At 47.2% G+C, this 18039-nt stretch overlaps 1 protein-coding gene across 1 annotated transcript in view; it reads right to left on the reverse strand.

Annotated features, from left to right (window-relative positions):
• Nucleotides 1-18039, reverse strand: part of SLC4A11 (solute carrier family 4 member 11) — a 1034103-nt gene that overhangs the window by 574433 nt on the left and 441631 nt on the right. The window contains exon 10 of the mRNA XM_085642688.1: nt 9919-10044. Coding sequence (XP_085498814.1) covers nt 9919-10044 — 126 coding nt within the window. The remainder of the gene's footprint in view (nt 1-9918; nt 10045-18039) is intronic.

Genomic DNA, 18039 nt, shown 5'->3' on the forward strand with positions numbered 1-18039 from the left:
AATCTGGTCCTTTTTACATAAGGACGTGGATAGCTTACTAAGCTAAGGCCTCTGAGGCCTATGGCTTTTTTATGTCTTCTGGACATTACTTTGTTATTTACCGGTGACTCCCATTCCCGACGACCGGGAATGATTCAGGCATGTGAATCTATGAAAGATACCCTAATACTGGATAAAAATAAGTCCGTTCCTCCAGTTCAATACGTAGCTTGGCCGGGAAAAGCATAGAGTACTTCAAGCCCATGTCCCTCAGCCGCCGCTTGACAGTCATAAATCCCATTCGCTGGTTTTGTACCGATTGTGTAAAATCAGGATAGAAACTGATGTCCACATTTTCATACTTCGTCCGGCCATTCACACGGGAGGCCTGCAGGATTGCGTCACGGTCCCTGAAGTTGAAGATCCTGGCAATGATAGGTCGCGGTGGGGCCCCAGGCCTCGGCCGGCCCCCCGGAACTCTGTGTGCCCGCTCCACCGTAAAGAATTTGCTGAGGCCTTTCGGCGCTAGTTTGTTCAGGATCAGATCTTCCACAAAGAGCTCGACCGGCCCATCCTCCGACTTCTCCGGCACACCGATGATGCGCACGTTATTCCGCCGGGCCCTGCTTTCAAAATCCTCCAGTCTCTTAACAGAGAGGTCGCTGAGGGCCCGCAAACTGTGGATCTCCGTCTGCAGTTCAGAGACATCCGTCTTGAGGCCCGATGTCGTGAGATCGAGTGATTTGACCTTTTCACTGGTTTTCGACAGGTCTGCCCTAAGTAAGTTGACATCGATCAACACGGTGTCCAGCTTGTGGGCCAGCGAGTCGAATTGCTAGCCGACCGAAGCCTTCATGGCGTCGATGGCACCCATGACATCTTGGAGTGTCAATTCCGTCGAGGGTGACGGGCAATCCTTGGCCGCATCCGAAAGCCCACTCGAACCAGGAGATCCCTTCTGCTGGGCATAGCGGTCCATGTTGTTCGTTTGCACGTAGCCACCTCTCCGGGTAGCTGTAGACTTTTGCTTGTCACCGTCCAGCCGGGCCGCCATTACCCAGCAGGGAGAGCAGATCCAGTATACCTGTTAGGCGTAGCGATCACCCTGGGGAGTCCACCGGAGTGATGGACAGCCCCCTTTGTCAATGCCACTCGACAGCCACAGATCGGTCCAAACGTAGAGCGACTGCGAGCGCCCACCACCTGACTCGTAGAGGAAAGTCAAAAACGAAAGTGAAACCAGGGTGGGACGGGCCCGCCCAAGACTCTGGAACCGTTGTTGTTCGATTGGAGCTCAGGGACAGTGCCAACCCGAGTCCGGGGTGGCGCCGCTGGGCAGGCCTCTTTCTGGAGGACGGAATAAGTCGAGTTCCCAAAGTCCGATTTAAGTTCCGAAAACGGGAATCACCTCAGCTTCGGTTCACCCGTAATTTCCTTCAAAATAGCAGGATTATAGCCAGAATAGACGTGGGAGGCTGCGAGGGTCTCGGGAGCCCTGTGCCTACGCGTCCATCTTGGTTGCGCGCTAGGCTCCTCCCTTTCTAAATTAAGATGTTGGTATTTAATTGAAATCTTCCTGATTGAGGCTCAGTGGTGTCAAACATGAGGCACAGAAGAGGATCTTAAAATTCCCTTTTTGTTGCCGGTCTGTTTTTTGGCTCACATGCAGTGATGAGATGGTTCAAGTGAAAGCTAAAATGGAAACGCTAAAGGCTGCAGGAATAGAGGAAAAATGTCAAAGGAAACATTGGTATACACCTCATGACCTTCTCCATTATGTATGTATGAGATATTTCTGTCGCACAAACCTAGCCAAAAGACAGTGGAGCACTGTACAGGGTCGAAGACAAGTATAGAGTTAACGAGTGATAGGAGAGGTAGCTGGTTTGTGGCCTGCTAATGGATTGTGATGTAGTGGTGAGTCTACAACTTGTTCCTAAATTGGAGCAGCATCTCTCTTCGATATTCTGAACTGCTCTAACATTCAATACCATATGTATGCTGATGACAACTGTATTTGAAGATCTCATCTCCAGATTACATAAAAATTCTAAATGGTGCACTCCTAAAAACTCAACAATGGCTAACTCAATCATCTGTTGTTGAATACCCTCAAAACAAAATTCCTTTTGATTGCCCCCCACCACCACCCCCGCAACCACTCGACACCTAATCAAGACTGGATCAAACAACTTACTGCACCCCTCATGTTGTTGACTCTTCCAGATCTTTAGGTATTACCCTGGACACATACCTAAATATGCAGGATCGCATCAGTTCCACTATTAGGGGTGCCAATCATCAGCTCCACACTAAGGAAAAACAAGCCATTCTTACCTCCTTAGGTCATCCAGTCAGCAGTCCAATCCCTAGATATCTCACATTTGGAATATGGTTTGGTGACCCTAGCTGGGCTACCTAAGGCTAGATTGGCTCCGCTTAGAGCCACTCTGAACACTTCTGCCAGACTCCTCACAGGCTCCAGAAAGCATGACCATATCACACCTGACATAATCCAATTAACTGGCTATCCATCAAAGCAAGGATTCGTTTTAAGATAGCCTGGGTGACGCACAAAGATATTCATTACAACACACTTGTTTACCTGCCCAAAAAACGTCAGCTATCAGGCTCGAGTCGGAACTTAAGAAGTTTAATACCATACTATTGAATTCAATAAGAGAAGAACATGCAATCATGTCTCACTGGTCTTTCTCCAAGAATTTGGAACGCTCTTCCTCCCGAGATCAGATCCAACTCAGCGACTGCCTCATTCAAAAAACATGTAAAAATGCTACTCCTGAATGACCATCAACAGCAATAGCCCTGATGCCATCTTTAATCTACTTCTATCTCCTGTTTGACAGTCTTTTATACATTTGGTTCAAAGTGTGTTATTATCACGTATCCTTTTGATGTATTGCTTTGCTGGAACTTTACAGCTCCCACTAGCTGGCCTGATACCTTGAATCACCTTTATTTTTTTGTCTTCCCCGTGCTCCCCTATGACCCTGTTATTTTTCAGGTACTTCTTATGTTCCATTTTGTATTGTACTCATGCTTTTACCTCATGCCACGTATATTCCGTTGTACAGCGCTCTGATACCAATATGGGTCATGTTTGCGCTCTATAAAACCTTTCAAATAAATAAATAAGGACTCGGTTTCAACTCTGTCGCACAAATGCCTCAAAGCAGACCAGCCTTGGCACCAAAAAGATGGCAGCCATCAAAGGGCATATCAACCAAAGCAGCTTGGACAGCCTCTGATACGCCAGATGTACGCAATCGGGCACGATGGGGTAACACCACAGAGGATGCCACGACCTGACCCACTGAATCAGTAGTATCTATGCCACATCTAATAATCAGCTTAGCCGCCTGCTGGCCATCCTGAACCAACTGATCAAGATTGGATCAGAAGTCATCTGGAACAGATGGCAACAGATTGTAAAGAATCCCATAATGCGTGAGAACAATGCCCAAGAACACAAGACGTGTTAATGGCCCTCAAAGCAGAACTAGTAGAATAAAGAAAATATGGTTACCACACTTATCTTGTCTCCTAGAATCTCTGATGGAACATTAGGGAGGGAATCCATATTCTGTTAGATGAAGCAGCCTGTACCATCAAACTACGAGAAGTAGGTTGTCTGAGGAGACCAGCCAGATCTCTAGGAATCAGTTGGTGCCTGAAAAATATAGAACAGTCCACAGGGACCCCCATATCAGGTTTAGCCCAAGTGCCCAACAAAATGTCATAAAGGGCCTCACTACATGGGAGAACAGAACTGACAATTACAGAGGAAGTTGATCAGGGGATCAGAAAACATTTCCACAGAAGGAGGAGTTCTCTCCAAAACCATAGCTACTCTTCTTAACATGTCCGCAAAAGGGAAGCTCACCTCAGTAGCAAGGCTAGGAGGGGAGAGAAGTCCCAAAGCTGGGGAAGACTAACCCACTAGCTTATCCTAGTGTAGACAGCCAATTCTCCTCCACAAAAGGGGTAACAGGTTGAGATAAAGGCTGAACACGTCCAGACTCCTCCGTATCATCTCCTAAAAGATGACCCTAAGACGTACCAATATGCGAGGGAAGCAGAACCATTTCGTTCACCATAGATGGCTCCATCAATGTCGAGAGGAGGAGGAATGATTTCAATCAGCACCTAAAATGGTGTAGTCGGCTGATCGAGGTTGGACGTTGAAGGTGGAAACAGAGAAGGGCTGTGCACAGGTGCTTGAGCGGAGTCGGCCGGCACCGACCCAATGACTCACAGGGCGTAACTGAAATAGAGGGCGAACCCGCTGGCATGGCTCCTTTCACCACCATGGGGCCAGACAGCACTACAGGAAAAGGTGAAGACCTAAAGACATGATGTAGAGAGTTATACTGTCATCTGGGTTATAGACGCCCCGGCTCCCAGAAAGATGGGGAGGCGTGGGACAGAGTTGGGTATGGCCTCCTCGACCAGCGAATGGGAGGAGTCGTGAGAGACTAGACATTTTGAACTTCTCCTTCCGAATGAAGCGGTTGATGTCCCTGAGATTCAAGATATGATGCAGGCCTTTGTCTTTCTTGGGCACCAGGAAGTAGTGGGAATAATAACCATTACCTACTTCTAGAACAGGGACTCGCTCGATGGCTCCCTTGGCCAAGAGAGCTGTAACTTCCTGACGGAAAAGGGCCAAGTGATCCTCTGACATGCGAAGGAGTGTTGGTGGCATGGAGGGAGGTGTAGTCTCGAAGGGGAGGGAGTAGCTCCTTCGGACTATCTGCAAAACCCACCTGTCTGCCATGATGTTGTGCCAGTGGGGGAGGTGATGTGAATCCCGCCACCCACTGGCAACTGGGGGCCACGAAAGGTCAGACTAGGAAGGCTTGGAGGCTGTTGCAGAGGGGGCACTGGTAGACTGGCCTGCCTGCTGGCCCCCAGACCCACGGCACTAGGTCCCAAGTCCCCGGCCACGCAGAAGCTGAGTAGCTTGCACCGGGCTGTGGGCCTGGGTGGAACGTGGTGGGGCACCCGTTCAGTAGCCACGATAGGCAGACTGAACGGGGTGTGGGTGGCAGCGAGGCCCAAAAATCTGGCTGTGGCCCAAGCGTCCTTGAGGCGCTTGAGCGCATTGTCCTTCATGTCGCCAAACAGGCGACGGCCATCAAAGGGCATGTCCAAAAGGGTCGATTGGACATCGCCGAAAAAGCCAGTGGACCTCAGCCAGGTGTAGCGTTTCAAGGCTACCGACGTAGAATTTGTTATACCTAGAGAGTCGGCAGTATCCAGCCTACATCGAATGATGAACTTCGCTGTGTCTCTACCCTCTGCAACCACACAGGCAAGTACAGTCCGAGAGTCCTCTGGGCACTGTGGCAGCACTTGCGCAACCGTGCCCCACACAAAGTTGGTGTAGCGGCACAAGAGATATGCGGTCTTCTCCGACCTCAGTCCTAATCTGGCGGAAGCAAACATCTTCCCAAGATGGTCCAACTTCTTGGATTCCCTATCTGGGGGAGCAGTAGGGAACGCGCCTTAGGAGGTTGAGTCTTGGACCACCACGCTCTCAGGGGTAGGGTGTTGGAAGAGGACAATGGGGTTGCCCAGGGCCGGATGGTGGCGTTGGGCAATCGTCCTATCCACAGGAGCTTGGACCAAATGCCTAGAAGGATGTCGGTCAGGGCTTCATTGAACAGCGGCAGGGGCTCCAAAGAGGACGCTGCCGGCTGAAGCACCTTAGTCAGGAGGTTAGTCCTGACTGCCACCGTAGGCAGCTCGAGGCCCGAGGGCTCAGACACCCTACGCAACACCACAGCGTAGGATGCTCCCTCCTTCGTGGCCATGGTAGGGGGAGAAAGCATAACAAGGTCTGAGGAAGTATCCAGACCACGGGCATCACCCAACTCCTCTCTCCAGTCCTGCTCTTCTAGCTGGTCTGCCAGAGGGTCCACAGACCCCTCCCAGTCCTCCTCACACTCCCCTGGCTGCCACTCGGGGTGAAAAGGAATGCCAGGATAGAACAGCGGTACAAAAGTACCAGCCGGAGTCTGTACTGGCGCCGGTCTACACCGGTCTGGCTCCGTGTTCAAGTCGAGGGGGAAGCCGGGGCCGACGACAGCCAGCGACACAACCCACGTCGGAGGCGTTGTCAGAGAATTCTGGGCAGGGGAGGTGTCATGAGGTCAACCGGTGCCGATCCGGATCCAGGCCTGGATCCCTGGGGGCCCTGCAGCGTCTGAGCCGCCAGCATCAAAGGCCTAGAACCCCCAGCAGAGTCTGCGGGGCCCGAAGGCACGCCGGCTGAGTCAAGCAGCCCAAAGATGGAGTGGAGGGATTTGTAAAATACACAAAGCTGGACAGGTGACGCTACGGCTCCCGGGAGGGGAAGGAAGGCGAAGCTGAAGGGCGTAAACCTGCCGCGTCCCGCGTCAGCCGACAGACGGGGAGAAGGCGAAGAGTGACTGTGCTTCTTCACCTTCTTCTTGTGCTTCGACTTGCCCAAAGACTTCAAAGAGGAATGATGGTGGTGACTCTGCAACCGGTCCCGAGACCTCCCTATCGACCGGGACATCCAGCGACACAGAGCTGACTGCCCGGATTCCAGACGTCTTCAGGACCACTCCCGCAAAGACTTCGGGTTCATGGCCCGACATTCGGAGCACAACTTCGGCTCGAGGTCGCGCTTTAGACACCAGAGGCACACGAGGTGTGGGTCCGTGAAAGACATCAATTTGTGACAGGAGGCACAAGGTTTGAAGCCGGTACGTTGATGGGACATCAATACGTGCACTAGGAGTCGAACAACTCGAAAAAGACGTCGACAAAAGTCGAAAAACATTAGTCAAAAAGTGACTAAGGGTACCGCTCTCTCCGGATCTGCGATGTCAAGACAAGATACAGCACCAACTTGTTGCCCTTACAGGACTGGGTCAATGTCGAAGAGAAGCCGAAGATAGACTTCAAGACAGGCAAGGTCGAAGGAGACTACACCGCCAACGTGCAGAAGACGTCAATGTCAGGAGAGAAAATTCGTCATCGAGACGTGGAAGGAAACAGACGAATATCATCTCCCGACTGACTAATCTAGAGAGTACTCTCCTTCTCCAATAATGTTGCTAGACTCTCCTACTCCTCCCCCACCATCTCCTCCGCTGCCTCCACCACCACGACCACCACCTCTGCCACCACGTCCCTTGCAACCCTATGCAAGTTTCTTGCTGGCAATGACCTGTGTGATCTATTGAGTTCCATGTCCGTAATGCAATTCAAGTCTACCCCCCTATTACCAAAGGATTGTGTATTATTTATAGTCAAATGTGGGGCAAGGCCCTCCAGGAAGAATTGTTGCTGTGTTTGGAGTGTGCACGTTGACCAACGCTTAGTCTGCCCGACACTATGAAGCCTCTCCCCTCCTTGTCCAAATTTTCCAACAATGGTTAGAAATGAGTGCCTGGAATGGGCCATATCAAGACCACGTGAGAGAAGGCAGAATAGGATGTGTAATCAGCACATACCAGTCATCTTCCCTGAAGTGCCCGACCTTCTGCCTGTGTAATATGTGTCTCCAGAGGGAACGCTGTGTGTCTCTCAAGTTATACCTGTACTTTGCAGCATTAAGTAAGGGAGTTGTGGCCACACATTCCAGGTCAGGATCTTAACTTGGCCAGGTCTATACTGTGCCACCATACTGAAACTTTTACACCTCACCCTGCAAGAACCAGTTCTACCAAGCCAGTACCGCTGTAAAGTCATGATCACATGCTCCAACAGAATACAAACTAATGACAACAAGCATGCAAAAACAACAAGTGTACAAACCCCAACTTGCCCCAACCCAGGACAGCGGTTTTGCAATGTACCACCCAAACTGTCAAACATTCTATGACTGCACCAACAGTGGATTTAACACACCGGCCACAAACTTGGTCCTATCTGGGGAGAAAAGACAATAATGCCAATGCCTACCCGACAAAGAGATACAAGTAAAGACAAGGCCAACTTTAAGGGTGGGCAACTATCATGACCGACCACTGCAGACCTAGGTATTTTAATGCATTTAAATCAAGTAATCTGCAGTGCCAGGGGTAACACTGGGGAGAACATCACCGCACTCTGTTCCGATCATACTCTTGACACTGGAGCCTGTGTCTTACCAATCAGACACTGGGCATTCTCACTTTGCTACATTAGAGCCACGCAGCGAAGCAGCTGCTTCAATCACCCTTTCTTAACTTGTTGTCTCAAGGGGAAAATACTCCTCGGTCGCCCAGGGTACCGTCTCTTGTACTTTGGGGGTTTTCTTCAGGGGTGGATTTTTAAGGTGCCCTGCCCTCTATGTCCCATGTATCTAGCCAGTACTATACTTCTGTGGGACCTGTTAAAAAAAAAAAAAAAAAACTTATCTATGTGGATTATCAATTTGGCCGGAAATAGGAGGGCACATCACACTAAGTCGCTTCTTGTCTGTTGTGAATGATGCTCTCTGTCAAACTGCAACGAATGATGGACGGAATGCTGAATGATTCAAATATTCTCCACCAGACAAGAGATCTGGTTTAAATCCATTGTTCTTTTGCCCGCTACGCCACCCCAGTTTGGACCCAACCATATGCAAATCAGTCTTGACCCTGTGCCTCATGGGAACAAAGCAGACCGAACTGCCAAGCCAGGTCCTCCCTGGACCGGAAACCAGCATCCTGGGACCGGTTTTGAGGTATGTTACCCTTCATCAGCGAGGCTAGCTTGAATCCAGAGGCACAGTGAATGGAACAGGAATGGCATAGTGAGCAAAAAAACGATGGATTTAGGCCCAGATCTCTGTACTGGGGTGAATGCATGACATTGTTCTGCATTCTGTCCATCAATTGTTCTTTTTGCCTCCGTTTCTGTATAGCAGCAGTGACAAAGGCAAAAATTGAAATCCTTGCATTCTCCAAAGTGAACGAGCATTGGAAAGTGCCTGTAGTAGGATAAAGCCACAGTCCCTAAGGTGTACAGTTACCAGAGAAGCCTCAGGGCTGGGAGATCATCGGTAGACTCTGGGTGCTCTTTTTAGTGCGTAGAATTTGTACAGCCCCTCAGGCACAACAATCTTCTGTAGCCAATCCTCCAAAAAGGAGCTAATGGACTGCTCGTCTGCTACCCTGGTGAGTAAGGTACACACTATACAAAACCATAAATAAAATAAAAGAATGAAAATGGGTTACTGTTCAGGTTTGCCATTCTAAAAAAACAAAACTTAATTATACTTCCCTGACGAAAACCATACACAACAGAAGGGCAACCTTTATTTTTCTACTTAGACTTTATTTGACTTCCGGTGCATTTTTCTGCTTCCCAATTTGTCTCTTATGTTTTTAAAATCGAAAAAACTCTGGGGACATGCGCGCTGGCAAGTTTTTGAAATGCTTCATTAGACCAACATTATGCTTCCACTCAAGCACTAAAACTTCTACTTTCCATGCATGGAAATCATGGACAATTGACCACACTTTTTCTGACCCATTAATGAGGGAGGTGGAGTTACTGCATTTGTATGATTTAAAAATACATACATACAATATTTTACAAACTATCACGATGAACCGCCAAGTACAAGAATCCAATGCCCAAACAAAATATACTGTAGTGACTGCATCATATTAAACAATGTGCCATTGTAATGTGATTGTGAGACTAGGTGTCGGTGTTGTTCCATATGCAGGTTTTAAAGAAAGGAAGCCTGTATCGCAATTTTGCTACTCAGGATGTCCAATGTTGGTCTATGAGATAGGCCTTATAGGTCAGCTTATACCACATGGATGTCTTGGTTATCTAAGATAGATCCAAGGCATGTGGGCCATCATTGGAGACTCGAGCACACACACCTAGCTTTCAGACTATAAAATATCCATAACAAAATGTTGAATACAAGGTATTTTCATCAACTTGATTAAATATTCTTACCAATAGCACCTTTAGTGCTCTCATCATTCAGGGAACCAAATGCGATACAAGGCAAGAGACAGGCAAAATATAGAAAAATCATTGTTGTGATGTACTTTCCAATGGCTTTATTATGTCCAATAATACCTACGGAAAATAGAGAAAAGAAAAAACAGGAAAGGTAGTTAAACAGGAGAAATAAATAAAACATCACAATTATTTTGCTCCAACAACTAGGTAGACTAGAGTGCGCAGTACCAGATGTCATCTTTTGAATATACAGTTAAGACACTGCTGTCTACAGTAGCAAAATGGATAGGTCCTTAAAGTAAAATGAAAACTTTTCTTTTTATTACAAACTTAAAAGATGTCCATTTTATGTTGGTGCTCGTGATAGCAGTGTTTAACTAAATGTGTTGGTGTGTGTATAGAAAATATGCTTTACCGTGGAACAAGGTAAATGTTAGCAGTCTCTCAGGCCCTGTAGGATTTGTTCTGATTCTGGGCTAGAGACAGCAAAACAGAGGATCTCGGGCAGGCGTGCTTTCAAAGGATCAACTTTCTGGTAAGCACAGTATAAAAAACTAACTTGTTTCACCTTCGGGTAGACTGGAACAAAAGGCTGACAAGAGGACATTAACCATCTCTAGCGGCAGAGCGGAGGGGAGGCCTGAGAAGTAGACTGAGTGGCGACACAAAAGATCTGCATTACAAAACCTTCTCAGCCAGCTTGAAGAGATGAGAGGCTTGGGCCTGGTTCTGAAAAATCTTCTTTAAGTATGGGAGGAAAGAGTAATGAAGTGCAAAACTCCACCTCACCAAAATGCGCCCTCCAAGGAACACCATAATGGGTGCTGGAGGCCACAAACCTCAGGGCAATGCTTAGCAACAGAGAAGGTTAGACACTACTCCTTCCTGCCCTGCCGGCATACCACATCACAATCGTATTGTCGATCAAGATATGGATTGACCAGCAGCAAAGGTATGGGAGAAAGGCTTTGATATCTAGGCAAGTTGACAGCAGTTTGAGCAGGTTGATAAAAAGTGCCTCCTCTTATGAAGACCTAAGGCCTCAGACCTCTTGGTATATTTCATATCAGTACCCTAATATAGGTCCATAGAACATCATACACTTTCCCTACATCAGCTCCCGTTATTTCATATGAACGAGCCTTATAAGGACATAACTCCAAATAAGGATAGAATGCCTTATAGGCACATCACGCCTTCTAAGAACTGTAGCCTTTTATGGACTAAACCTTTCACCTAGTTCCATGCGGAGGGTGGGTTTTTCTCAATCGATATTGCTAAGACGTCATCCTTAGCACATATGAATAATTGAGGAGTACACTGTCCAGGAGGCATACTTCACCTCTTCCATCGATGCACAAGGTTTAATCCCCAACGTCATACCTCGTACTGAACAATGGGTAACACACGTACATAGACTGTATAAATACAGCACCTCTTGCGATCGAAGAGCAGGAGGGAACAAAGACTTCAAGACCGACACACAAACCAAAGACGCTGCAGCTCCGGCATGCCACCGCTCCAGCTGACAGTGGTCTGACGATCCCTTGCGGGGTGTCCAGCTCAAGTCCAGGACGAAGTCCCACACTCTCAATATTCAGGTATAGGGGTTCGACTCAATCCTAGCGGGATTCTTGGCTCATAGGCTCTTAGGCTCTGTAGCGCCTACTCGCATGCTAGGTACACTTAGGTACATCTAGTCAGGCATCTTAGGAGTACGCACTTTATTTTATAAACGCATTTCATATTTATGTATATATCTCTGCTACCATGTTACAGTTGTAACAGCGCACTTATTTTACATAAGAAGAACTATGGTACAATAAAGTCTTATTGTAAAAACGCTCAACTGTTTCTTCTCTGTATCTCTCTTAGAGCAAAACAAGCAAGCACGAGTGACTAGGTGAAAAGTAGTATTTTGTTTCCAAGAGTCTGCGGTTATTGTGTTCTGAGGTTGCCAAAAACTAATCTCTCTGATAGCAGGACATTCTAGTGGCACTGCGAGCTAGCTAATGCAAACCATAAGCTAACATATGCGGTGGAGGTGCACAGAGTCAGTCTACCATCAGACCAACAGTATATGTTATCCGTAAACAGCATAGGTCCTGCATGACAGGGTACTATTAGGACTACACTACACTCTAGCTCCTCCAAATGAACAAGTTGCTTACCTTTGTCAATGATCTTTTTGGTAGAGACTATCTAGCCACAGATTCCTCACCTTTTGAATAATTCCCTAGACTGGATCTGAAGCTTTTCAGTAGTACCTCTGCAAGCCGTTAAGTTGCACCTTGCTGCTCTGCACGGATGCTGTTCCACTCTGGAAACAACGTGCGGAGCCTATAAAGATGCTACTCCAGCGCGCTCACCTCAGTTGCTTTCAAGACTGTCTGCGCCACCTGACACAGAGCCCCAAAAAACAGATGGCTGTGACCAGTGTGCAGATTCCTAGACACTGTAATCTTATTAATTGATGGAGGACATCCACAGAATATGGAGGATGGGACAGTCTAGGAATTCGCAGCTAGACAGGTTCTCTACCAGAAAGAGTGTCACTGAAGGTGAGTAACTTGTTCTTTTGATTCCTAGCTACAGATTCCTCACATTTTGAATAGATATCAAAGCAGTACCTATTTGGAGGTGGATCTGTGGCTAGACTCAAATCATAAATTCCTGAGGGACCGTGTGGGCAAAATGCCCCTCTACACAACCCTGGCTATCCAGACAGTAGAGCATTATGAATAAATGGAGGGAAGCCCACAAAGTTGGCTAGCAGATGTCCAAGACAAGAACTATGCATGCCAACACAGTAGTAGCAGCTTTGTCTCTGGTAGAATGAGCAAGAACAAGTTACTTACCTTCGGTAACGCTTTTTCTGGTGGATACAGTATCTGCCTATGGATTCCTCACCTTATGAATACCCCGCTGCACCAGCATTCCGCTGGAAATTCTTTCCTAGCTCTCCCACGTCGACGAGGATGGCACAATAGCACAGCTCCGCTCGCGACACGATATGACGTCATCGGAGCCATAAGAGGACCTCGTCGGCATGCTGACGTCAGTTCCACCCATTTTTGTCCGTGCCACCGAGGCAAGCGGGCGGACCGACACTTTTCAATGTAAACATAGCATACTATGTATGTGTGTATATATATATATATATATATATATATATATTCACAAATGCATAATAAAGACAGAGAAATAGCAAACGAATAAGCATTTCTCATTATTAAAATATCAACAGGATTAAGACATTAAAATAAAATATCTATATATTTTTTTTTTTTGTAAAAACAGGTGGACAACGGGGAGGCGGGCGGGACAGTGAGGAATCCATAGGCAGATACTGTATCCACCAGAAAAAGCGTTACCGAATGTAAGTAACTTGTTATTCTGATGGATACTTCTGCCTGTGGATTCCTCAACTTATGAATAGATTCCCAAAGCCGTACACCTCTTGGAGGAGGGTGTCCACCTGACTAGACCAAAAAATCTTGCAAAACAGAACGAGCAAAATGGCCATCCCTCCTTACCTCAGAGTCCAAGCAGTAATGCTTCGCAAAGGTGTGGAGGGAGGCCCAAGTTGCTGCTTTACAAATGTCATCAACAGGAACACCTCTAGCCAAAGCAGAAGAAGTAGACTTCGCTCTGGTGGAATGAGCTTGGATACCTTCTGGAGGGCCCTTCTTGACCAAGGCGTAGCAAATCTTGATGCACAAGATAATCCACCTGGAGAGAGTCCTCTTGTGCACAGCCTTGCCTTTCATCTTCCCAACATAGCCCACGAAGAGCTGATCGTCCAGCCTCAGATCCCTTGTCCGATCCAAGTAAAAGCGGACAGCCCTCTTCGGATCTAAACGATGCAGTCTCTCCTCCTTGGAAGGGTGAGAGGGAGGATAGAAGGTAGGTAAAGTAATGGATTGAAAAGGGGTAACCACCTTGGGAAGGAAAGCAGCCCTGGTCCTTAAGACCAACTTATCCGCATCAATGGTCAAGAAAGGAGGTTTCGAACTAAGAGCCTGAAGCTCACTTCCCCTCCTAGCCGAGGTAACGACAATCAAGAAAACAGTTTTAAAAGAAAGAAGCCTCAACGGGCAAGTATGAAGAGGCTCAAACGGAGAACCCATTAAGAAGGTAAGAACGAGATTCAAGTCCCACTGAGGCATAATGAAAGGAGTGGGAGGAAACTAATTCGAAAGGCCCTTAACGAACCTCATGACAATGGGGGACTTAAATAAAGACGGCTGGTCTGGCAAACATAGAAAGGCCGACAAAGAGCCCTTAACAGTGGCCACAGCACAACCTTGCTGTGCTAAAGAAATTGAAAACTCCAGAATACCACAAACGGGCCTTCAAAGGGTCAATGTCTCTCTCTCCACACTGTGAAAAGTTGGCCTGATATATGATGTCACTAGTTCTAGTGTACACCCTGTATCAGTCCAAACAACCCTTATGGTGATTGGTTGTAAAGTCAACCTTATAGACCAGCTATCCTAGTGGTAGCATGGACAAGAGCAGTCTTAGGCTAAACTCTGTATGGCATGTGAAGCCAGCTGTTACACCATTTGCAATCCCTTGAATACCAAATGAAAGGACACCACAACAGATATATATGAAAATAGAATGTATTTATTCTAGTCAAAATACCCTCAGCACTCTTTATGAGATTCGAGGTAAGTACAACACAGTCTTATTTAAGCATACATAAATCACACAGGTAAGTAATACAGTTAGGCCCTAGGGGCCACGCAAACCATATACTAAGTAAGTGGTATAAGAACCACTGTCAAACACAGGTTAGGCCTAGGCCATCGCCGTGGCTATTTATTTATTTTATTTATTTGAACTTATAACGCGCAACAGCTACCCGCAATGGGTTTCCCGGCGCGAAGGGATAGACTCAAGAAGAAAACAGACCTCTCAAAACAGCACCGTGAAACAACTAGATCGGCATGCAAATTACTGGAAGAGTAAAGTTTTCAATTTTTTTCTAAAGGTGAAAAAATTAGTCTCCATTTTCAAAGTGGAGGGTAACGCATTCCAGTATTTAGGGGCTAGATGAGAAAAGGCCCGTCCTCCCATTCTTACAAGCTTAAATAGGGGAATAACGAAGTTGCAATTAGCAGAGGATCTAAGTGTGCGATTTGGCTTGTAAGGTTGGACCAGATTTTGCAAGTATTTCGGGGCCGAACCCTGCTTAATTTTAAAGAGATAGCATATGGCTTTAAAGTTGATACGACTGGAGATCCTGAGACAATGTAGATCATGTAAAGCCTGAGTGGCCGATTGTCTCCTAGGGATATTACAAAGAAGACGGGCTGCTGAATTCTGAACAACCTGAAGTTTGTTTACAGTGGCCGCATCAGCACCAAGATAGAGGACATTTCCGTAGTCCAGGCGAGAGGTTACTAACGCCTGGACAACGGTTCTCCTGGTGGCTAGAGGCAGCATCCATAGAATTTTCTGGAGCCATCGCAGAGTAGTAAAACAGATGGCGGCCACCTGTGTGGCCTGCTGTCTCATGGAGAGTTTGTCGTCGATGAGAAAACCGAGGTTGCGGACCACTGAAGATGGCTGAGGAAGAGGTCCCATCTCGCTAGGCCAATGTTGCGGGCCCCATAGATCTTTCTGCTTCCCGAAAATAAGAATTTCGGTTTTGTCACCGTTTAGCTTGAGGAGATGCCTTTGCATCCACTCGGCTATACGTGACAGCCCAATTTTCAAAACCGATATATCATTGCTTTCACTGCTAGAGAGGGAGAAAACAATTTGAGTGTCATCGGCATATGAAAAAATAGTCAGCCCGGCGTCTTCTGCAATAGAAGCCAGGGGTCTCACGTAGATGTTGAACAACAGAGGGCTGAGTATGGACCCCTGAGGAACGCCATATGCCGATGTACAAGTGGAAGAAGTGGCTTTCGTGGAGAAGACTTGGAAAGTGCGCTCACTTAAAAAGGAGGCAATCCAAGCCAAGGCCGGACCGTCCAATCCTAGGGATCGAAGAGAGTTCAAAAGAATGGAATGGGACACGGTATCGAACGCCGCGCTTAAATCCAAAAGGATAAGCGCAGATGTTTCCCCGCGGTCGATACCGTGTCTTAAACTCTCCCGTTACCCCGAGAAGGGCGGTCTCAGTGGAATAATGGGCACGGAAGCCAGACTGGGATGGATGCAAAAATCCCGAAGATTCCACTAGATGGTATAATTGAGTGTTGACATGCCTTTCCAGCACTTTGGAAAGTACAGGTAGCAAGGATATCGGTCTGAAATTGGCAAGATTGGACACATCGGCTCCAGCTTTTTTTAGGAGGGGAACAACCATTGCGTGCTTCCAGTCCTGTAACACCTGGGATTCAAGTAATGAGGCGTTTAAAAGTCTCATAAGAACCCGCCGAGGTTCAAGATCCAGCAGTTTGAGAAATTTAACAGGTACAGGATCACGAAGTGAACCGGATCTTATACTGCTTAAACAGGTGGAGAACGAGATGTCGTCAAACAGTTGCCAATGTGTCGTCTTCACCATAGAAAGAAGCAGTTCGGTACCTCCAGTCTGTCCAGAACATAATTCCTCTGCATTCAAGGAAGGGCTCATAGAATCGTATATACGTTCGACCTTTGCAATGAAATATTTCGCAATAGAGTTACACTGGGCCTCATCTAAAGCTGGAGGTGTTGGAATGGTGTCCGCTCCTGTCAGTTTTTTAACGACAGAAAAAAGAGTACGAGGACAATTCTGAGCTTGTGTTACAGTGTCCACAGTGTAAGCAGCTCTCGCGGTTTTACATTTTAGATGGTATTCTTTTAAAGCCTCTTTATAAACAGTCTTCTGCGAGACTGAGTAGGAGTACCTCCATTTTCGTTCTAAGGCCTTGCATTTAGTACGCAGGGCTTTCAAGTCAATGGAAAACCAAGGCGCCGGGGGGCGATGTGGCCTGGAATGTTTTGAGGAGAGCGGAAGAAGGGTAGTAACAGAGTTTGTAAGCCAATGGAAGACAGCAGTGTTCATCTCCGCAGCTGAAGCCTCACATTCCTCGGGACAAGTATTAGAGAGGTGGTGGTTAAACTTATTAATATCGAGTTTCCCCCAACGATAAGTTGGTGCGCCCTTATCGAGGATTCTATTTTCCTGGTTTTTGGTATACAATAAGGAAAAATGAACAGCAAAGTGATCAGACCACTCCAGAGGACGAGCACTCTGAGAGCAGTCAAAGGAGAGATTGGAAAAAATAGGATCCAATAGGTGTCCAGCAGAGTGCGTGGGGCCAGTATTAAGCAGAGGCAGGTTGAAAGCCTCCAGGTCAGACAAAAAGCGTTTGCTATTTGTACACTGTGGATCTTCAAGATGTAAATTAAGGTCACCAAAAATGGTAAAAATGGCTGCCCTAAGAAGTAGGGGAGCTATGGTGTCAACTAATGAAGATATCCAAGAAGAGGCATTCCCAGGAGGGCGATAGATCAAAAGGCCTGAAAAGGTGAATTGAGGATTGAAAACTAATTTAAAAGATGCAGTCTCACTTCCAGACATGGGAAGGGCTTCAAGCTTGCATGTATATTTTGCCTTAAAAATAATGGCAATCCCTCCCCCCTGTCCGGACTTTCTATCCAGTCTTACCGTAACATAGTTGTTAGGGACAACAACGGCGACATCAGGACCTGAACAATCCTGAAGCCAAGTTTCGGTAAGAAACAACGCATCAGGCTGCTCTTCGACAATAAAGTCGTAGATGTGATGCTTGTGTTTCGGGAGGGATCGGCAATTAATACTCCAGAACTGGAGTGTAGGGCTAATAAGATGTGGGTGCCGTCTCCGCCTGATGTGTTACTTTGCCCTTGGACATTTTACCAAGAGAATAGCCGCAACCAGCACAATCAAACTTATGAATCGGGAGAGAACATACGGTGCAGTTTGTATGGCGGGTGGGACAAAGGGATTTTAAGACCTCACCTGAATAATTGACTCTACCGCAGGAGCTCGTAGAGGAAGTCATAGCCCCTAGGCCCGGTCTGGCACGGACGGGCTGAACTCTGGCGTAACTCCGGCGAAAGTTCGGCGATCCGCAGCGCGTATCCGCTGCGCGAAAGCGAGGCCCCCTTAAGTAGAGGTCTAGC

This window comes from Triturus cristatus, chromosome 2_2 (genome assembly GCF_964204655.1).
Source record: "Triturus cristatus chromosome 2_2, aTriCri1.1, whole genome shotgun sequence".
Taxonomy (NCBI): Eukaryota; Metazoa; Chordata; class Amphibia; order Caudata; family Salamandridae; genus Triturus; species Triturus cristatus.